This window comes from Staurois parvus, unplaced genomic scaffold (assembly GCF_062004578.1).
Source record: "Staurois parvus isolate SC_StPar_1 unplaced genomic scaffold, SC_StPar_1.0 ptg000131l, whole genome shotgun sequence".
Taxonomy (NCBI): Eukaryota; Metazoa; Chordata; class Amphibia; order Anura; family Ranidae; genus Staurois; species Staurois parvus.
In genome coordinates this window covers 4844311-4867756 of record NW_028317927.1, presented here as the reverse complement: position 1 = coordinate 4867756, position 23446 = coordinate 4844311, and the positions used below count along the sequence as shown (strand labels likewise).

The following is a 23446-nucleotide window of genomic DNA, read 5'->3' as shown; positions in this document are numbered from 1 at the left end:
TGAGAGATTGAAAAACATTGCTTTTATGTCTAATTTAACCTCTTCATGCCGGCCGAACGCAAATGCGCGGCCTCCCGGCATCTGGGCCTAGACGCCGAGCGGCCGCACATTTGCGTTCTGTTAAAAAAAGACATATGTGCCGAGAGCGCGCGCCCTGTGCGCTCCCAGCACACATGGCCGGTACTCACGGATAGGTCCCGATCTCCTCTTTCGACCGGGACCTTTCCCGATCATGTGACCGCCATGATGACGCATCACGGCGGTCACATGGCCCTAAACCCCGCCTCCCGGCTTCTGAAACTCTTAAAGGGCCTGGAGGTACCGGCGTGAAGGGGTTAAAATTTTATATGAACACGGGGGAAGTCATATTTGTTCATTACCTATGCAGAGTCTTCTTCCTGCTTTGCTGTGTTTGTGATTTAGCCTCCATTCACATCCAGTAAGTTCTTATGGAAGTGCTTATACAGGAGTTTTTAATTGGGCATTTTTCAAGCATTATATTTAGGGTTTTACCAATATTGATATCCATATCGGTGCCGATACTAAGCATTTGCAAAAGTACTTGTACTCATGAAAATGCTCCAATACCTAAAACCGATCCTTCTTTGTACGGTGTCATTTGAGCCTATACAGGATCAAGGGCTCAAATCAATTAAGGGCAAAGAATTGCAGGTGGTTTGAAAAGGAATGTAGTGGGATTTTTGTCCGAATCACATGTGATTTCCCTACAGGTGCCGTGCGATTTGAGCCAATTCATTTTGTATCTAATGGCCCCATTGCAGGAATGGAGATGAATAGTCTGTGAACTTTAGTTCTGCTTTAAAATTGTGTTTGCAAGGATGGGGAAATCTAGGTATTGCACGGCCCTGTGGTGCCTATTATTTTACAGGACATTAAAATTAATTTTGGCCAAAATGTAATCTGCCACCTGTCTTTGGTAAATTAAGTGTATGTTAATTGGTTTGCGTGAAAATTATAGTGTCTACAAATGATGATATATAAACTGGAATTATTTTTGTTTTATTATTTTTATTACTAGCAATGGCGGCGATCAGCAAATTAGTGGGACTGTGATAGTATGGCGGGCATTTTGACATTAAGTAACTGACACTAATATGACCAATGACACTAAGACTATGCTAATAAAATGCACTGATACTGTACTAATGACACTGGGCAGGAAAGGGGTTAACATCTGGGGCGATCAAAGGGTTAACTGTATTCCTAACTATATCTGATCTGTGTACTGTGTGCTTTGCAGGGAGACAAAAACCGGCTCATCCCCCCTGTCAATAGAGAGATCTGTGTTGTTTACCAAGGAAGTTCTGATATCCTATTTGTTGCAAAGTGTGCTGGAAAGGGTATATGGCAGTGTTTTCCAGAAAATAGCCGGTGCAGTCTGGGGGCTCCAGCCCATATTAAAAAAAACTGCAGCTTTGTAAAATGTTCATTCATGTTATTGTCATAGCGGTAGGCCATTTGAGCTCCTCAGAAGCCTCGGCTAAAAAACTCCCAGTTAGCAACCCTCATGTCCGGACTGTTGCTGGGATATGAAAACCGTTGGATGATAACTGCCGGCAGTACAGGAGCAAAGACCAACAGGTTTCCTGTGCTAGCAGCAAGGCAGGATGTGGGGGCCCCTGACTGGGGTTTTTCCAGCCAGGCCTCTGAGGGTCCCAAATGGCACAGCAGTGGGTGAGCTCAGCAATGTGAGAGAGAGAGAGAGAGAGAGAGAGCGCAGTGTACAGTCAGGGGGTTCAATGAGGAGAACGCTCTCTCCTGTGATGCTGGGGGCGAGTGTCCATTGATTGGAGCGTTTTAGCAACAGGACAGGATGGGGCACAGCTAAGGCCTACAGGTAAGGCTTCATAACTAATCCCAGTATATCAAAGCTGCGCAGTGTTTTTGATCACACTGGGGCCCATATTGGGGCCCCTTGACATTTTTTATTGAACTAACTCCTTCGGACATAATGTGGCCCTCTTGAAGATGTTGTCTCGGTGGGGCCCCGTGTTTTTTCTGAGTGTGACATGCCTGTCCTAGACTGCCCAGATGTCTGTGTAATGTCCTGTTATGTAATCCGCCTGTCCCTTTATTATGTGACATTTCTCTAATGTATGTATACAATGATAGATTTCACTCTGTATATATGTATATATTTGTCATATTGGGGTCTCAGGGGATGTATTCTGGCTGCAGTGGGCTTGTGAGGAAATGGTTGTGGGTAACCTAGCAACAGGAGTAGCCTGAGATCTGTGTATAAGTGGAGGGCTTGGGGGTACAGGGGTGTACAGTACAGTGAGCTGTCAGGGCTCAGCGATTGGGGTGTATAGGTAGAGTTTTGGAGTTCCGGGGTGTACAGTACAGTGACCCCATCAGGGCACAGAGATGGGGGTCATAGCAGCACTTGAGTGTGCGGAGGGATGTACAGGACATATAGAAGGATATTTATATGAGGAGATCCAGAGGTGGCCTGAAGTGACAGGAAGAGATCATCTCTTCTTCCTATTGTACATTAGAGGCAGAGGGTGACTACCTCAAATGAAGAGCAGGAGCGGCATGGAGGCCGGGGACAAATAATCAACCCCTCTGATAGCTCCGTGTTCAGAATTTCTGGCTGCAGTGGAAGATGAATGCTGCTGAGTGGATGACAGGTAGCTTACTTGCGATGCTTTGATTTCTATCCTGCTGGCAATGTTGGGCTGGTGTTGGCAACTTGCAAAGCATGGAGAACGCCTCAATTCATGTGAATACAGGGACCCTGCAAATGCTTTTTGATGGCATTTTGTGTGCAATTGTGAAGCACTACAGAAAGGTTCTTTTCATATTCTCTCCCCTCCAGCCCCTTCCAAAAAAACAATTAAAAGACAGGTGTTGTAAGAGCTGCAAAAACACTTCCTAATAATGTAAATGTACACTATAGGTGGTTTCGGGGCGTCCCTCTGAGCTGAAACCCCCAAACCATGTTTGAACATGTTTTCCTGTAAAGTGGGCCCCAACACCTCAAGGGTTCAATGCTCAGGATGTCTCGGGGTACAGGTAGAAGGTGTAATGCTTCCTTTATTCCTCTTTCTGCCAGACTCCACCTGTGTGACCAGTCTCCTGAAGCCTCTTCTCCAAGGTGATTTGTTTGGGAGTCGCAGCGTTAAATGCATGCGTTTCATGTTCTAGAACTATAAACAAAGCTCTGATCCCCGCACAGCAAACAAACATTCAAGCAGAAATTCTAATAACTAGGAGCAGTGTCACACATAGGCCTCATTTTTTCAGCATGTAAAAGCACCTCTATGTTAATCCTGGTTCACACCTCTGCGATTTTCTGTGCATTTTCAGTTTTGCAGAAACGTCGTACAGTCCATTTAACATGGTTTCCCATGGGTCACGTTCACATCTGTGCGTTTTCCACCGGTGCATTGTCTGGAAAGGATCAGGAAGGTTTCTTCCTGCAGCAGGTTGCAGTTTTTGTTCCATAGATTTCAATGGAAATGCAGCAGAAACGCTTTTAAAAACGCCCATAAGACAAAAGACACCTGCCAAAGGCACAAAACACATCAAAAACTCATTAATATGTCACGTGAAAAACATGCAAAATGCATCAACTGCAACCTGTACAGGCGTGAACCTGGCTTTAGGATCCTTCCAGGCACAGCTCAAAAAGATATGGGGCCACACCAGGCTCTAAATGGTCAATTCTCCTCCATAGCAGTCCCTGCACAGCTCCATAGAGCCCCTTTCACATGGGTGTTCCAATCAGGCCCACCTGCCAGTTTTTTAGGCAGACCTGATCGGAAGGTCCATGCAGCCCTATAGACAGGAGGATGTAAACTGACTTGTGTCGGTTTGTAAACCCGCCTACCTTCAGGTCCAGGAAAAAAAAACGGAATAGCACTGCGTTCTTTTCTTTTTTTCCCAACCAGATTGGAGATAGTCTGATGTAAACTGACAGCGCAGTCTGTTTACACCTGGCTGCCCATAGAGTTGACAGGGGTCCACCCTTGTCTGCCGGGCAGAAACTGAAGGAGTACAGGCGTCCAAACAGTGCGGACTTCGCTCCGTGTGAAAGGTGTCTGCAACATAAATCGTCGTGCCTTCTATAAAACTAGGTTTATTACAATAAAGGGTTAGTAATGCTTGTGGTTTCATAGGCAAATCGATGGCTCACCAGGTCTCCATATAGCGTTCTCTATTTGGCTGATCCAGATCGATTCTACTTCCTCAAACTCCTGGGAACACCCCAACAGCTGCTGAAACCTGGGATTGAACCAGGGACCTTTAGACATTCAGTCTAACGCTCTTCCAACTGAGCTATTTCAGCAAATTTAGGGGCGTCAGTTTTATTAGTTCTGTATTAACAAGTTTGCTTGGAGGTGGGATATTGTGGATTTTGGAGAGCTGCACTTCTTTCATTCATTTGTTTCATGTATTTGTCAATAGATTTCTGGACACTTTTGTGTGCAGAGGGAGCTGCAGGTGCTGCATATAACCTGCCATACAAGGGAATATATTTGTAAACGCTGATACTTCTTTACATCAGCTCTTATCCACACATGCATGTCCAACGTATTTTCCCAACACGAGGAGGCATTGGCGTTTCCATGAGTGCGGCCACGTACAGCCATTTACTTGTATGGCTGGCTGCATGTAGCACCTGGAGCAGGAAAGCACCCAGAAATGTACACTAGGTGCATAAAATGCCTACAAAAAGCTGAGTGACTGAACTCTAACGTGTATGTACAGTTTGTATAGTTTTCTTTTTAATTTTAGAGCAGCGGTTCTCAACCTGTGAATCGCGACCCCTTTGGGGGTCGAACAAACCTTTCACACGGTTCGCCTAAGACCATTGGAAAACACATATTTCCGATGGTCTTAGGAACCGAAACACCGCTCCTCTATCCGTCTCCAGGCGGGTCTGCCCACATGCAGAAACGCCCACATACGAGTACCCGGCGCAATGACATCATCGCACCAACCCCATCACATACAGTGCAGGCAATCGCTGACTGTGCAAGCAGCTCGCCATCCTGCCAATGCACTGTATGGGCTGAGCAGCCGTAGCCTGGAAGGAAGTGAGACTCAGGCTGGGTTTGTCCCCTTGGACTTCCTGTTATCTACCGATCCATGGTAACCCATCCTTCCCCTTGCCTCAATTTCATGCCGCCTATGCTACTTGGGCTCAACAAGGTTTGAAGCTTTTTGCGCAGTTATTTGACACTATCTCAGGCTCTGCCCTCCCCTTCTCTCGTATTAGTGAGTGCTACCAACTCCCGCCCCATCACTTCTTAATGGTTCAGCAAGGCATAGATCATATCTCAAGCACATGCCGGAATAGACCAAGAAGATTCCAAACGTCTATGGTGGATATATTGCTGAAGCGGAAAACATTTAAGATCTCGAACATTTATAAACCACTGAATCTATGCCTGTCTAAGTCCCTGTATTCCTCCTCTACCATCTCCACCTCTCCAGATTCAAAATAGCTGCCCCCTGTACAAATCTCCACGACCCACATTGCTAGACAAGTTGTGGTATTGTCCATTCATCTTGGAATTTTAGAAACAACTGGAGACATTCGCTGCTTCTGTCACGGGTTATTGCCCGACACAAGGTCCCTTTCTGCTCATATTTGGCAATTTCCCCTCTACACGCCTGGAGCAGTCCAGACCTCAATTACTAGCTATACAACTCAATAAGGCTTGGCTAGCCACCTGCTTCATGATTGCGCGACGGATCATTCTCAGAAAATGGCTATCCTCCGCTCCGCCTTCAGTTCCTGAGGTCAAGCAAGATCTATTACATCTTCTTCGTAGAGAAAAACTTGACTTAGACTTGTCACTAAAAGCCTTGACGTTGCGGTTCCAGAAAAAATGGGGCCTCTTCATATCAAGGTCTCTTCCCCCTCTGGAGCAGAGCACGTACCTCCAATAGGCCATATGGTTATCCCTATCCACATTCCTCATAACTCTTTTGATTTTACTGTATTGTATATCTCAAGGATGTTTTTAATTGGTGTCAGTCACATGATGGGTCTCCATATAACCAATTCTTTATTACAGGATTGCATAATGGCTCTGCAAATAGGTAACAACATGCGTTCTTCCTGTTTTGTGCTTTCTGTGCCGGGATCCCTTCCTCCGTGGGGAGCTCTCTTTTGTTTGAGCGTCCCCATGCAGGGGAGGAATCTCCAGTTCTTCCGTTTGGGCCTATACTTAAACCCCCCCCCTTTCTTTTCCCCCTTTCCCTTGACTACTAATTATGGTTTGGTATGGTTATAGTAAAGATGCCTTATTAGGCGTGGGTTGCACATGTCTCCATCTCTTCATTATTCTAGGCCACTTCTTGCTACTCCTGTGTCTGACAAGGATCCCACAGAGGCACCGACCACCCTGGGGACCTCTGTCATTCTTCTGGCTTTAGCGGATATGGCTTGGAAGGCCCCACTGGTTCTAGCCTCCCCCCCTTAGTTATCATCTTGTTTATTACTTTGAAACCTGTAATATGCTCATTGAGCTTGATTACATTTTTTTTTTTACCTATTCTTTTGTAAGTTTAGACCACTTCTCTGACTCTGAGTACACTGTTGCATCTACTGTATTGTTGTTTGAAACCCCAATAAAAATATTATTAAAAAAAAAAAAAAAGGGCAGCACTGGGGATCTGAAGACTAGCAAAGGATCAGCCCAGTTGAAGATAGCACTGGACTCATGCATCTACAGCAGTGGTCGGCAAGCCGCGGCTCGCGAGCCACATGCGGCTCTTTACAAACTTAAATGCGGCTCTCCTGTGTGCCGGGCGCCCGCTCCCCTCCCTCCTCTCGGGCGGGCGGGCGGGCGGCCGGCCGCCCCCTCCCCCCCTCCTCTCCTCCTCTCCCCCTCTCCCCTCCCCTCCTCTCGGATGGCCGCCCCCCTCCCTCCTCTCGGGCGTCAGGACTCTGCAGCTGTCAGGATGTAGGCGGGGCAGCCAGGATGTAGGCGGGGCAGCGTGACGAACTCTTCTCCTCTCACAGTCCTCCCTGAAGACCAGAACGGCGCGGGAATACGAGAGGAACGCGCGGAGCAAAGGTAAGTGAATTGACACAGGGGGGACTTACTATATGGGGAATGAATTACTATATGGAGGACTTACTATATGGGGAATGAATTACTATATGGAGGACTTACTATATGGGGAATGAATTACTATATGGGGGACTTACTATATGGGGGACTTACTATATGGGGAATGAATTACTATATGGGGGACTTACTATATGGGGGACTTACTATATGGGGGACTTACTATATGGGGGATGAATTACTATATGGGGGACTTACTATATGGGGAATGAATTACTATATGGGGAATGAATTACTATATGGGGGACTTACTATATGGGGGATGAATTACTATATGGGGGACTTACTATATGGGGAATGAATTACTATATGGGGGACTTACTATATGGGGGACTTACTATATGGGGAATGAATTACTATATGGGGGACTTACTATATGGGGGATGAATTACTATATGGGGAATGAATTACTATGGGGGACTTACTATATGGGGGATTAATTACTATATGGGGGATGAATTACTATATGGGGGATGAATTACTATATGGGGGATGAATTACTATGGGGGGGATGAATTACTATATGGGGGATGAATTACTATATGGAGGATGAATTACTATATGGGGGATGAATTACTATATGGGGGATGAATTACTATGGGGGATGAATTACTATATGGGGGATTAATTACTATATGGGGGATGAATTACTATATGGGGGATGAATTACTATGGGGGATGAATTACTATATGGGAGATGTATTTTCAGTTTTAAAAATGTGGCTCTCAAAATAAATTTCAATCGTGGTTTTGGCGAGATTTGGCTCAGTTGAAAAAAAAGGTTGCCCACCACTGATCTACAGTATATAGCCCGTCATTCATGTCGTCCAGCAATGTGTCATGTCATTCCCGATGAATATTACATAAGTGGTGATCTGCCGACATGGCAAACCACTGCTCCTTCCAATCCTCTCGTTGAAAAGGGATGGGGTTATGTTCCATTGTATAAGTCATCTTTGCTTGATCCCGATAATCCTCCTTTCTAGTACAATTTCTCCTTAGTCTGACAAATTGTCCTTTAAGGACATTCATAAGCCAGGAGGTGTGATGACAATTGTTCAGGGGTATATAACCATTGCGATCTACCGTCTTGAAGAATGTTTTTGTTAGTAGAGGATCCTGTTCCTGCATAATCTCCAAATCTAAAAACTTGATAGTCTTCTCACTTATCACCCAAGTAAGAACAATATTCTTACTGTTAATCTTTTTTCTTTGATCCATGTCAATCACGATGAATGATTCACATAGGTGGTGATCTGCCGACATGGCAAACCACTGCTCCTTCTAATCCTCTCACCCAAAAAGGATGAGGTTGTGTTCCATTGTTTAAATCCAATGTAATTCATGTCGTCCGGCAATGTTCATCCATATCAATCACGATGAATGACGCACATAGGCGGTGATCTGCCGACATGGCAAACCACTGCTCCTTCTAATCCTCTCACCCAAAAAGGATGAGGTTATGTTCCATTGTATAAATCCAACGTCATTCATGTTGTCCAGCAATGTTGATCCATATCAGTCACGATGATTGATGCACATAGGCGGTGATCTGCCGACATGGCAAACCACTGCTCCTTCTAATCCTCTCACCCAAAAATGATGAGGTTGTGTTCCATTGTATAAATCCAACGTCATTCATGTCTTCCGGCAATGTTGATCCATATAAATCACGATGAATGACGCACATAGGCGGTGATCTGCCGACATGGCAAACCACTGCTCCTTCTAATCCTCTCACCCAGAATGGATGAGGTTATGTTCCATTGTATAAATCCAACGTCATTCCTATCATCTAGGAATGTTGATCCACTCACGATGAATGACGCATAAAGGTGTTGATCCGTGGTAAACCAACTGTCCTCTGATCTTCCGGCAGTTTTTTTATCTTGATGTGAATTCAGTTTCATTCATGTTGTCCAGCACTGTCGATCCATGTCAATCATGATGAATGATGCACAAAGGTGGTGATCTGCCTGCTATACACTGTAATAGCCTGCTATAAGCTGACTCTTTGCCCCAGGAAAGCAAAAGTTAGGTCATTCCTGTGACCCACAAGAGAAGTATGGTCTAACCTTGTGGTGATCTGTCCAAAAGAACGTGGCTCAATGCCGATGGTGCGAATGAGCCCTCATTCTTTCATTTCCTCTCCACCATCCTTCTCCATTTTGTGCTTTTGAAGCTGAAGCCATCGAACAATCTCTGTTGCTCTTTTGCAATTTTATTTTCTGTATTTCCTGTGTAGGGAATCAGTTTCTTCACATCAATTTGCTGATTTGTGTCGATTTGTGAGCGCAGACTTTCTTCTGGCATCTTCAATGGTGAGGTGGCCTTTCCTTTCTCCAGCTTCTTCCAGTAAATGGTACTGAAGAAGGGATGTTTTCGCAGTTGTTTCACTGCCTGCCGGCGATCGCTCGGATTTATTTCAAGAAGCTATAAAGAAAAAGAAATGAAATTTAGCATACGGTAGATTGTCACTAACAGAAACTGATCAATCAGCCAGTTTAGTGTCGGCTATTTCTTAAAAATAGAAAAAAAAACACCTCAGAATGTCATATTTTAATTCCTTGGTGTAGTTTTCAGTGAAGATATATATGTCTGTTGGAAGGATCAAAGTGAACATTTCTGAACCAGTGAATGAGTTCATCCAAAAGCTCATGGATAGTTCCTCTATTATTCTGACTCCCTGTGTGGTGAATATCTTGCTATACCGTGTGTATATAACACTTCCAGAAGTCGGATGCCCCCTGTGTGCTTTCTTACACCTGGTGATGTACTGGATACTAGAGAACGTTTTGCAAGCTTCTCTCATAAAGAACACTACACTAAGGATCTAAAGCTTTTGCATAATTCTAATTGTAGAGTATACTTACTCTTTCAATGACATCTTGAAGTTCAGGATCCATGTCCCTCGGATAGAAGTGTCTCCTGAATCTGGCTTCACCTGGATGTGCTCCTGTGGCCATTTCGAATAAGATGACACCCAGTGACCAATAGTCAGACATAGCATCACAGGGTTTTCCTTGTAGAACCTGATAAAACAGAGAGTAAGATTAACCATAAAATAAAGCACACGATGAGCTGCACAGAGCAGTAATAATAGTTAACAATGGTTGGTGGGAATGACAGGTCACAGTGGGCCTCCTGTTGTTTTTTAGGTTTTTTGAGTCACCATCATTGTGGCTCTGCTTCTTTCATCTCCAAAATTCTTGTTAGGTTCATAGATATTATAAGATAAAGATGGGAGCAGTAGAGGGGAAAAACAAGGGTGGTGTTATACTTACTTCTGGGGCCATATAGATTGGAGTACCGGCACAAGTAAATACTTTGTCGGATCCAAACACGTCGGCTTCTGAAAGGCCAAAGTCTGCAATTTTGACATGGCCGGAGCTGTCGAGCAGTATATTCTCGGGTTTCAAGTCTCTGTAAAAAAAAAAAAAAAGGAGAGAGTTAGATTTACAGATCAAATGTTTAAAACCGTAATTCAACCAATACTAATAGTTCAGCTTTCAAGGGGTGCCAGCGGGTTAGATCCCCTTCTAACTTTCTGCACTGCTTTACGAATGGTAAGAAGAACCTCATGACCTTGGCTGTCAGCTTACTGCAGTGTAAGAAACCATATCAAATCACAGTTGGTCATTCTGCAATGCTTCAACATCTTTATTGAAAAGAAGGGAGCAGAAACACTCCGCAGGCTTTCTTCCTGCGTCACCTTTTGCCCTTCTAGTGGGGGCATGATTACGTCCCACTAGAGGGTGATAAGTGTTAGAATTAGGCAGCCTGGGGAGTGTTTCTATCCACGTGTCTTTAATAAAGCCATAGACTCATTTCAGATTGACGGAGTGCACCTCAATATTGTTTCTTCTGCTGGTTTACGGGGATTGATGGGACCCAGAGCAAATTTTGCACCTGTGGCTGGTTTTGCTCAGCTGCTGAATGGGACATGGCACAGTGTTAGAACAGGACATCTACAATTGCAAATGTATGTAATATGGGGAAGTGAGACTCCCTTACTTAGGCTACGTTCACACTAGCGTTGTGTGCAGGCGGCAGAGAGGCCTCGGACAATTCTGCACATTGCAGCACATGGTGCTGTTCTAACGGGAGCGTTAGCGTCGCGGCAAAACGGACGCCCCTGGTCGAGTCAGGAGGCGTTGAAGCCTCCTATTCTAGTCTACGCTGCCGCTCCGCAAACGCCCGGCCGGCGTTTGCGGTGCGGTGGCGACACGGTTGCGGGGCGTTTGCGGAGCGGTAACACCATTCAAACTTCATTATAGGCGTTTGTAACGCTCGGCAAAGCTTAGCAACCTCCGCTAAACCGCGCATGCGGCGTTTGCGGAGCGTTAAAAGATGCTCCGCAAACGCCGGACCAATGCTTGCCAAACGCTATAGGGGCGTTTGGCAAGCGTTGGTAAAAAGAGTCAAGTGTGAACGAGCCCTTAGAGTCACAAAAGCTTCAGCAGCAGGGGACAGAACTGGCCATGGGCAATTCAACCCTTGTACACCCATCCACAACTAAAGTATTGGGTGGTGTTGTACTTTACTGAAGATTAGAAGATATGGAAGATCATGGTGGAGACACTTACCTGTGCATTATTCCTTGGCGGTGCAGATATTGCAGCGCGCAGAGAAGTTCTGCAGCAATAAATCTGTAAAAAAGGAGAAAAGGTCTACGATTATTGCACGTCTCACAGCATAAGTAAACAAATGATTAAGAGGTGATTTCTTCCAAGCCTTGCATGTCATAAGCAGCAATGTATTACTGTGATAATGACAGGCCCTGCTCTTTTCTTGGGTTACTTTGGTTCTTAACCAGGGATTGGATCATAGTCACCTGATCTGTGGTAGCTGACAACCATTGGCTAAGACCTGTGGGGTTGGAACATTGCTTGTGTGGGGTTGAAGATACAGCCTTGCACGCCAAGATAAACTAGAGGATATAACCGGTGTTTGGCAGATATCACATTAGGCTCGTGCTATGCAGGAGAGTGTTAGCAGATCAATGGTGCTACTAAATTTGCTGGTGACCAGTCACTAGGAGTAGCAACTGATCATTAATCAGCTTGGACAAATAGCTCCCTATGCTATACAGTTAGCATGCTTTAGAATCTTGTAGGGATTAGTTGCATCTGATTGAAGGAGTGTGTGATTATGTGAGATTGATGTCTACAAACTGCATTACAGAGTACTTTGCTGACGGCTGAAAAAGGCTAGGCTAGGGGGTAAACGGAAGATGAGTATGTGTATGGGGGGCAGTGAAGGTTCTTTCCTGATAAAGGCTTACTGAGGTGGGTCGGTGTGGGTGATCTTTTAGTTTAAATGAAGAGAGCAATATAGGAATTCATTTTTTTGTTAAATCATACTTATCTAGGTGCGTGCAGCATCAGTCCGATGCAGCATCTGTCTATGGCCGGTTTTAAGGGCGAGCACTCAACAATCACTTGACAGCTGATTGCGGAGTTCTCACTCAGTCATCGCTCACTCCGAACAGAGAGCGGTGACTGTCAGTCAGCGTTTCTGCTCTTCCCCACCCCGCCAACTTAATGGAGCACTGGATTGTGGAGTGGAGGGAGCAACTGGCTCAGGCTCTCAACGGATCGTTGAGCTGGGTGTCGCTCCAGATTTTGGGGCAGATCCTTATTTTAAAGTCGGGATCTTTCCCCAGCCTGGACCGGCTGAGTGACATCAGCCGACAGCAGGCTTCAGCCCGCTGTCAGCTGAAAACGGGTCAAGGAGCTTTGTCTGTACTTCTCCTTTAGGATTCATTCTGTAATTACTATATGCAAATCCTTCATCATGACTGTTAACCCTCACCCTTCGCTTAGGCCATATTAACACCTTGGTGTTCTGGGAAATGCATGAAAAATGTGCTAAGATGCAAATCACACTTGTGGTGCCATTAATTCTTAATGGCACTTCAAATGCGGGTAGCAGTTGTGTGGCCAAACGCACCAAAATGTACATTGCAAAATTGTGAGGCTCGCGGACAAAGAAAAGTACATGAGCTACTTTGGTGCATTTGTCACGCATAAGGCAGCTCACGTAAGTGAATAGGCTGCCCTATGCTGTTGCACGACTAATGTGCAAAAAAAGCCCAAAATAAAAAGGTTGAATGGTGCGGGTATGAATGCAGCCTTAGACGGAATCTTTGTAAGTCTTACCTTATGGTGTTAGTTGGTAATGGAGCAGAAGACTTGATCAGGTCGCGTAGTTCTCCTCCTCTCATGTATTCCATAACAAAGAAGAGATTTTCCTGTAAAAGAAAGAGAAAAATAAGTCGGTTCCAAAAGGTCAAGTGGATGTGAAGTTTGTGTTTTGGTGGAAATGCAGAAATATAGGGATGTCTGGACATGGTAGACGGTTCAGGAGTTTAACGCATCTTCAAACTCAAGAATAAAAATGTCATCTATTTCAGCTTACACCAGTGCTCAGCTATGGAGGCTGTACTAGTGTTCTTCTTTTCAGCATGTCTTCCTTTATTTTCCCCTTGTAATCCTACCACTAATCTACTTCTTGTCCTAGGGTGACTACGCTCACTTACTATTCTCTATGTCTATGGAGGTGCCGTATTGTCATCCTAGGACAATAAGTATGCCTCTCCCCATCCTTAAGAACACCTCTCCCCATCCTCATCTCTATAACATACGGGGAGCTGTGTTGTAGTTCACAGAGGAGAAGTGAGCGGGGCTGATAAGACTGCTTAGGATGACTCAGGACAGCGCTGGAATTCTGACAGGATCACAAGTGTTTTTCTGCACTTATTAAACAGATATAACAACACGCTCTGCTTGATCTATTTAATAGACCAAGTGTGAACAAACAAGAAATGTTCAGTATTGGCTTTCCATCCACTTTAAGACTAAGTTAACGCGATGCTTGGCAGGAACTTTCAATGTATGGTGAACGTCATTCCTCTGTGGGTAAGCAATATATAGAAGCCATTAACATGCAAACATGTTGTGACAGGTTCTATTGAAGTGACTCTATCATGAGAGAAGTTCAAGGACTATACCTGATCCAAGTCAGTGACTCCGACAGCAAAGCCAAAGTAAGAGCAGGACGGCTGGGGAGAACCAGAATTCCCCAAATTCTGCATTGGCAGCCACCATAACTCTCTCATGTCTTAGCCTCTTTGAAGCTGGACCATCCCTCCTTTTTTTCTGGTTTTGGGATTTATTTCTAGGTCTGTGCTGGACTTGGAGTCCAAATGGATAACATGGATGTGATTTGATGAGTGAGTGATTGATAGGAATGTGAAACTTACTTCTGTTTGGAAGGTTCCATAGGCGTGTGTACAAAAGGAACTCCGTCCAACTTTTTCCAGTATCTGTCTCTCTACGAGGACACTTTTCGGTTCTTCTTGCAGTAATTTCCTCTTCTGTACCACCTTGACTGCCAGTTTCTTGTTGGTGGCAGGATGGGATGCCAGGGCGACCTAAAAAACACAGGACACAATTGATTAGAAGCAATTCAGCTCCGGGTTCTGAAAAGGTTACCTCTGGGTCCAGCAGCAACCCCCCCAGCCTGGCTACGATTGTTAGTCTTAGTTTGAAAACAGTTTATAGAACGGGGAGTCAGCAGGATTTTGTGCAAGTTTTCAGTGGTTTTGACTGTTAGTCAGTAACTTCTAGACTGTTAGGGATTGGGGATAGCTTTCAATAGGCTTTTAGCAAGCCGCAGTAGGCTTTTAGCAAATCACAGCCAGCGCTCACTCTGAAGTCTGTATTCAGCGTTCATAAATTGGGGCTAAAGGCTATGAAGCTGTGCAGCCAAACGTTATGCAATCTGCTATATACAGTTTAAATGTACGTCAGCTTATTTCCTTATATACCAAAGGATTTGTAATTCTGTCTTGCATCTTTTTGTGTATTACACCCCCGACAGACAGTACACCACTAAACATGACTTAGTGTGTAAGCCTGGATTCACTCTACTCGCGTTGCATCCATGTAACACAGTAAACGCACTGGAGATGATGTGCGTTGGCATGCTATTTTTTCATCAGTGGTGTAAAATACCAGTATTGTAGCTTTCTTAAAGCACATTGCATTTACATGCATTCTATTCCAGTGTAACCGAGCGCCAACTAATGTATCACACTGGTGTAAACTGGTCCTATGGGGAAAGCATGGATTTCAGCTTGGCATTGAGCAGCACAGCTCAGTGTGTGTAGTGTAAATGGGAAGCGGTAAGGAATAGAGTGGTGTGACCTCCACCTACGACCTACTATTTGCCGACTGGCAATAATAATAACCACTAACTCGCAGTGCATTAAACCCTCTGTTCATAAATCTTTGATTACTTACCTTTCCGTAACTACCTTGACCAAGTATTTTATGAAAGATAAAGCTGTCAAGATTAAAGTCGGCTGGCGGATGCATTTCTAATTTGGTGCCAGGCACATCCCTGACTACCTTGTTGTCATTCTCACCGGCTGCCCGGTTGACTGGTTGTCTGACAGCCTCATCGACGGGCTTGCTAACAGCCTCATCGACTAGCTCGCTGACAACCCCAACAACGGCCTCGTTGGCTGACTTGCTGACAACTTCAGCGACTCTCTCGCTGACTACCTCGCCGACTATATCGCTGACAACCTGGTGAAATCTATCGCTGACTACCTCGACGAGCTGTTGATCATTCTTGCTTGTCTCATCAGCAGCGATCTTCCTTTTCTTATTTGGAGGTGCAGAGAAAATTGGATCTGATGCTGGCCTCTTGTTATTCCTCTTGGGCAATATGACAGCACATGGTGTTTTGGCCCAACTCGGTGCTTGACCACATCGTCCCTGTTTTGCTGGTCTTTCTTCCTCAGCAGATTGGTTGGATCTGCGCTTCTTTCCTCTGTTCATGGCACTCTCCTCTTTGGAACTCTTTCCCTCTCCAGAATTCTTCCTCCCATCAGAGTTCCCATGTTTGCTTTCCCGATTTTTGGGGAATTGCTGAGGTGTCTCCACCTTCAACCCACTATGTGATAAAGTGGGCTTATCCAAATCATCTACAAAAGGTCTCCCTATGATGGTATTCCAGGTGACCTCCTGTCTGTTCTTATATGGATGATATCGGAAACGTAGTTTTGGCCTGGTCCACTTCATTATAACACGTTATAATGAGATCTCACAGAGCACAAAAAAAGGAGTGTGTTCACTATCACTAGCAGAAGCACACTGACTGTCTGTGGCTGCGCTGCCTGTGGACTGAGTTTCCGTGGTTGCTAGGATACCAACCGGAAACAAAATTCAAATGATTTTTCTGCCAACTGCCGTTTTCCACAGCGAGGCTCCAATTTTTTTTTAGCAGAGTGACAATCACAGAGCTCAGTATTCTGTCCTGGATATATGAAATCCAACACAAAGAGAAATCTGTGTTGCACCTAATACACAGGTAAAGCTTAAAGAAGCCTGCTTTTGGGGTCCTTTCCAATGATGTAGGCAGGTGTCAATAGTGCTGCTTGTAACACACTGAAATACATCAACAAGCTAGGTTTGTTTTTTGAATATGGGCTCATTTGTAATGTCTGTGCTATCAGTATCAGTGAGCACCATTGGGGATCAGTGTGCCTGGTTAGAGCCAAACTCAGCCCCGATGTTTGGTGTGTGTAACATGTGTGTAACATGTAACCAAAGACAAACCTTTTTCTCTGGATCATACAGTACAGGACACAGGACTTGTATTCATAGACCATGAGATCTATTTTGGGCAGCCTCAGGTCAGGGGTTGTTTACAAGAATGCCAACTGTCAGTGGTGAGGGGTGAGGGGTTAGATCCACTGTCATATTTGTATTGCTGGCTGTATCCCCATTAGAGAAATGGACTCTCTCTCATGATTTCCATAAAGAGAGATTCATAGAAAATGTTTCATCCCAACTCTTATCATTGCCCACAGCAACCAATCAGCTTGCAGCTTTTATTTTTCCCCACACAGGTTAGAAAATGGAAATGTAAAGGCTAATTGGCTGTGCTCCAGTGAAGACTAATTAATCCCCCCCCCCCCCCCAGTATGTCACAATTCTGAGATATTGACCAATTAACAGATGGAAGGAAATACATCATTTTTAGTGGAAATGTTGGCACATTTTCCATGTGCCAAGTCAACCAAATTCTGTATGCCTATTTAATTAGCGCTTGCTGTGACAACATCATAAAAGTGATTCCTGCCATTTTATTACTTGCTCTTGTGGGGGTGTTGGGGCGCCAGATCCAAGCATGCTTATGTTGGCGCACGGGAACGGTCACTGAAGTATAGCACTTGTCATGTGATTTGGCGCAGCTGGTGCGACACCACATAGAACTTGTCTTATACCATTCCACAATTTAGAGCACGGAATATGCAGCAATATTCTCACCACAAAACCGGCGTATTTCCCCTTTTTTTGTAGTTCTCCCGGTGTGACCCCCTTGAAGATATTGTCTTTGTGGGGGCCAGTGTTTTATCTGAGTGCGACATGCCTGCCCCAGACCATCCAGATGTCTGTGTAATGTCCTGTTATGTAATCAGCCTGTCCTTTTTTTATCTATGTAACCAAGCAACAGGAGATGCCTGAGATCTCTGGATAGGGGGGCTTGGGGGGATTACAGTACAGTGGCTTGTCAGGGCCCAGGAATGGGGTTGTGAAAGGAGACCTGTGGGGGTACACAGGTGTGAACAGCACAGTGACCTGTCAGGGTTCAGGGATTGGGGTGTGAGGGGAGAGCTCTGGGGATACATGGGGTATAGTACAGTGACCTGTGGGACTCACAGATCAGGGTGTGGGGGCAGAACTATATGGGTACAGGGGTGTAAAGTACAGTGACCCTATCGGGGCACTAGTTCTAGTGACACCCCATTTTTTCATCACTTTGAGAGAGTTTCTCTCACTTCGGGTATTGGCTATGGGACAGGAAGTGAAGGGAAATCTCCCTATGGGACACAAATGGCAGAAAAACCACCTGACAGGTGTTCTAACCTTCCCTTACTCTATCTAAAGTGAAAAAAGAAAGTTTTGTCTTAGATTTACTTTAAGGGCTCATTCACATGGGCACTCAGCTCCATACAGCAAGAAGAGGCATTTCTTAGGTTTCCTGCCCCAGTGCTGCGCTGTGTGCAGGCACCCCATACAAAGTGAATGGCCACACATTGGCTGTATGGACTTGCGCAGTTTGACAGGTATGAAGGGCCAGGTGCAGCTCCTGTGCGTCCGGGTGCGTTCACCTTTCAAACTTGGCTGTGCTGGTGAGTCCATACAGCAAACAGCTCAGAACTAGTACATAAAGTAAACAGATGTTACTTGACGAGCGCCTATGTGATTGAGCCCCAAGGTTTACAGTCTTTTCTAGTATATGATGACCCCTCACAGTGCATGTTATGAAGGAAGTAGAGAATCTACTCAGTGGCCCTGCATTGTATGCAGTAAAAAGAAGCTGAGGGGATAAAGGCCGGTGCGAGTATCCTGCGACCCAGGTTGTGGTTTAGAGGACCTTTGGTTAAGTGGGGGTCTTTGTTCAGTCTTCATACGTAGATTTAGGAGACGTTATGGCGGTCAGTTACACTTTCACTGTATTGCTTATATTTGCGGTGACTTGTGTTCTACATGCTGGTTCGATGTATAACCTTCCCAGTGAGGATAAAGGCCTAGTTCACCTTTACCAAAAAAACTAGCTATGTAGATAAAAACAAAGTGTTCAGCTCTGACTAAAGTGAAATAATACCCTTGCTATAGATGTGGGCCATTTATGTACCTTATCTGCACGGGCATGTTTTTTTTGGTAAATGTGAAGTAAGCCTTTAATGACTTGGAATATGCTGGATCTTCACGTAGGTTGCCATTTGACCCTAGGCCAGGCATGGTGTGGTATGGGCTGGTTACCTTTTCCAGAAAATAGCCGGTGCAGTCTGGGGGCTCCAGCCCATATTAAAAAAGACTGCAGCTTTGTAAAATGTTCATTCATGTTATTGTCATATTCTTCTCATACTTATGGACTATGGTTTAAGTCTATATGGACATTTTGTTACTGTTTTTGAAAAATTTCTACTAACCTTTATGTATATTTGAGGAGTTTTTTTTTCACATTGAGATTTGACCTATCCTCAACCTCGATCACTCTTCAGAGGTGTGAGGGTCTTCATAGGGCTCATGGATAATGCATGACATTTTAGGTTAATTTGACCACATATAATGGTTTCTTACACGTATTTATGATTACTGCACTCAGTTTATTCAATTAATTTTTTTCAAATTTTGATCGCCCTTCAGAGGGGTGAGGGTCTTCATAGGGCATATGTATGTAATTATTTAGTGTTTTATTTTCAATTTTTGATCGCTTTTTAGAGGTGCAAAGGTTTCTATAGTGCTCACAAAGTTTTAAGGGTTCACCTAGCACAGTATCCATTTGAATTGGTCTTTTAAGAGACAATATCCTCATATACTTGCAGCTTTGTGACTTCAGTTGATTGGGGATTTGCGCAGTTTACATAAATAATGTATTGTCAACGTTAAAGTGTTACTAAACCCCAGACCCTGCATTCACTATATACGGTCTCCCACAGTACACTAAACATGGAAATCCAATTATTTTAGTAAATATAAACTGCTCATCAGCAGTTAGAGCAGTCTTGTGACTTCTATCAGTGTCCAGCTGAGCACTGATTAAAGCTTGTAGGAGGAGTTTTGCATTTTGCTTTAGGAGGATGCAGAACCCCTGACCTCTGTCTGGACAGTGCTGACTGGCCCTGTTAATCACATGCACTCTCCTAAGAAAAAAAAAAGAACCCTAGTAATACATACCAAACTGAGCATGTGCAGAGTGACTCCGCACAATGTCTTAAGAGGGGGACACTGAAAGAAGGAGAGGATCAGAGAAATCAGGATCAAACTACATTTTTACACAATGCAGAGGATTAACCCCGTAGGTTCCACAGGGAGTATAACAAGCATGCTTTACTGCATATACAGACTGATTTTACTGTTGTGGGTTTTGTAACACTTTTTCAATCTGTGTTGAAGGAGAAATAAGAGGCAGAGCAAAAATAGATGAATTACACGATACAAAAGGTATAACCAGTACTTAGAATTTATTGCATTCTATTCCTGGTGCAGTGATTGCATTGACACTATAGATACAAACGCATGGAGACGGCAACATGAATTGTAGTTGAGGTAGTTGCTTTTCAAAGAGGTAGTGATGAGGCCCGGTGACATCACGGTGCAAAGTCCACATCTCAGAAAAACCTTTGAAATAGTCACAAGATAAATGCTTGTCCCTGTTCCTTCTATCTCACCACTTCAGTAATATTTTTGAGATGACGGTGATGGTTTGAGCTGGGCAGAGAAGCTCTGCAACTATTCTCCTCCTTTTAGGACAATAATTGGGGTCCGTTTAGACTTCAACTTCAGAGCTTAGGTACTGCTGGTCTCTTTCAAAAGAAGCACTGCTGAGATTTTAACTGCAGCAAATTCAAGAGCCGGAATAATTGATAACAATGTATTCAATGTCACCGTGATTTTCTATTATAATTATTTCCTCTTCACTCTCCAGCACAATGACTTCTACCTCACTGTCCTTTGCTGCAATATCCTCCTCTTCCTTCTGCTCCACAAGATCCATGGTTTCTTGGGTGGCAACTTCAAAGTTCCAAGGAAAATGAAGAAAATCTAGAACAACTCTGACTTGGTTCCTGCAGCTGGGGTCTTGGGCAAGAAGTATGTGAAATAAATCTTGAGCCCTCCTGCTGACATTCTCCCAACCACTTGGTGGTGGAACATGGTCAGAGTTGTTCTGCCAGTAAATAAACCTTTGAAACCATAGATCTTGAGCTGAAGCTGTTTCCCATGGATAGTTTCCAGTGAGAAGAACATACAATACAATACCAAGGGCCCAGATGTCAACACTAGGATCCACGACAATTGACTCCCTGTGCTCCAGTTCACAAAGTTCCGGGGACATGAATGTGTTGAGGGGTGCCATTGATGGAACAACTGTACCGGCAAACTGAGTCAGTCCAAAGTCACTTAATTTCACATTATGACATCTCTTGTCCATAAGTAAAATATTGTCCGGCTTTAGGTCCCTATGCACCAGGTTTTTGCTGTGCATATATTCAAGAGCCTGGGTAAGCTGTAGTGCACACCGTTTGACCAGCTTTTCTGGAATTCCCATCTGGAAAAGTTAAAACAATTAATTATATGATATTTGGCTTTAAAATAACACTATTTTACTAAAAAATAATATTCAATAATATCAAATTCAATACAACGTTGGTTACTTTTTAAATCTGCAGATGGAATTCTATGTGAACATCAGTGCAACCGATCTCCAACTACTTCAGCAATAATTGGGCAATGAAGGAAATATGGGAGGTCTAACTGGTTTTAAATTTTACCTCTGGCTTAAACACCAGACTAACCTTTAATATAGAATGGTGAAGGATCACAACCTGTATCATGATTGTTATCTATGTGCCCACTAGGAAGGGAGGTGGGGAAGGAGGGATGTAATCTCTATTTTTGTCTTTCTGCTTTTAAAGACAAAATTAATGGCGAATGCAAATTTTACAGTTGTCACAGAACAAGAGATGAGGGGAAATCATCCAATGGGGACAACTGTTTAAGAGGGGAATTCCCCTAACGTTGTAGACTTCCTACTACCTCCTGTTCCAACTTCTTGATTGGATTAAGGAAAATCTTGCCCAGATGGTGCAGAGAAAATAGCTGACTGGGGATTTTAGCCCTTCCTTAGTGTTCTCCAACCAGGCCAACAATATTTGGTATAAATGCATGCAATATATAGAAAGTATCATCCATGACAAAACACCAGTTTCTATTAATCTCCAGGATCCCTAGGACAAATTTATAGAATTAGCAAGCAAATGCTAAAGTGTCAGCTACTTCATTAGCTTTACTTACCCCTGGCTGGATGATGGAGTGAAGAGATCCAGCAGGTGCCAATTCCCGGCTGATCATATAACAGTCTGAGTTTTCCAGAATTCTCGAATGGGTAGATATTATGCCCTCGTGTCCAGTAGCAAAGAGTGACATGCAAACTTCATGAAGAAAGGCCTCTAGTCTGGTTCGCTCCTTTTTTACCTTTTTTAGGGCAACAAGGCTACCTGTTAAAGAGGAGGGAAAAAAAGTTGATTACAATAAGACTTGGACATCTAAAACTCTGGGTGATGTCCAATACTTGAGCCCATTCATTTTACATAGACTGGATGCTTTTCTTCAAAATGTAGCCATCTTCTCTAGGCCCTCGCTAGCAGTGAGATATGTAGCTGCCCATGCAGCTAGATCTATTGTCCCTTCCCATCTAAATGCCAAGTGTCTAGGTTGTGCATAGTGGACCATCAGTTTATAGTCAAATCTGTTACATACTTAGCTGCCTATGACCCACTATAACTGTGTGTGATCATCATGAATCTGTCATGAGAGAAAAAGGAAGCCTGCTTTTGGTGAGCTCTTCTTCAAAATGCCAATTACCTGGCTGCCATATTGAATCTACCCAATTGAATTTATAGAATCCCTGACCTGGAACCTGTATGCAAATATGTACTTTTGTAAAATATCAAGGCTTGCTCTGTGGCATAACAACCAGTAGCTAGCACTTTCAGGAGGAGTTCAAAAAATGTGGCCTTCATGTTTTACTCATGGCAGGTTGTTAAAGATATGCAAAAGGACCAACTCAAGAAATTGATAACAGGTGGAAAGGCTTTTGTTTTCTGTAGGAACAATGCCAGCTGCCTGAATGGGATTTTGCACTGTTCAACCAGTTTTTATATTTTGTTAGTGCTGAATTAGATCTTTGTGCATCATGGTCTTTTCCCCAAACTTATGCAACAAAAACCCCTACCTCTAATAAGGTCATTTAATCAGTAAAGATGCTAATGTTTGTGCTATCTGTTCTAGATGTTCAAAAGGTCTGCAAATTAGAAATTTTTTTGTAATTATTTAAGAATTCACTTACCCAGTTCCCTGTCAACAGCCATCACAACTTCTCCATAACTACCCTCGCCAAGATGTCCCAGGATTTCGTATCGCTCTTCTCCAATTGTTTCATTCTCACAAGTTAGGTGGGCTGCCATTGTGAATATAGCAATATCAGATGTTCTGTGCAGAAATCGGTATCCAAAAGATCTTGAGGACCCTAAGAAGATATGTGAGGTCCACAAACTATCTTTTGTCTTTTTATAGAGAAGTTGAGCCAGGATTCAAGCCAGGAAACCACAAACCTTCATTAGAATGCAAATTGAGGCATCACTTGAACTTAACCAATCAAGGTGATTCCTTTCTGTTTGTGTCTACAGGTTCAGGTCACAATAGGTAGTAGGGAGTGGGCATGTCTTTATTGTCCCAGGTTTTAGATTG

At 43.9% G+C, this 23446-nt stretch overlaps 1 protein-coding gene and 1 pseudogene across 1 annotated transcript; both read right to left on the bottom strand.

The window, feature by feature from the left end:
- Positions 1-9217: 9217 nt before the first annotated feature.
- Positions 9218-16204, bottom strand: LOC149466347 (putative serine/threonine-protein kinase DDB_G0277449; annotated as a pseudogene).
- Positions 16205-20543: 4339 nt separating this feature from the next.
- On the bottom strand, positions 20544-23163 carry LOC149466346 (serine/threonine-protein kinase SBK1-like). The gene is made up of 3 exons (XM_089672639.1): positions 23046-23163; positions 21992-22194; positions 20544-21245 (listed from the first exon to the last, which is right to left on the bottom strand). Exons 1-3 carry the CDS (start codon positions 23161-23163, stop codon positions 20544-20546), a joined length of 1023 nt encoding a protein of 340 aa, XP_089528765.1.
- Positions 23164-23446: the final 283 nt, after the last annotated feature.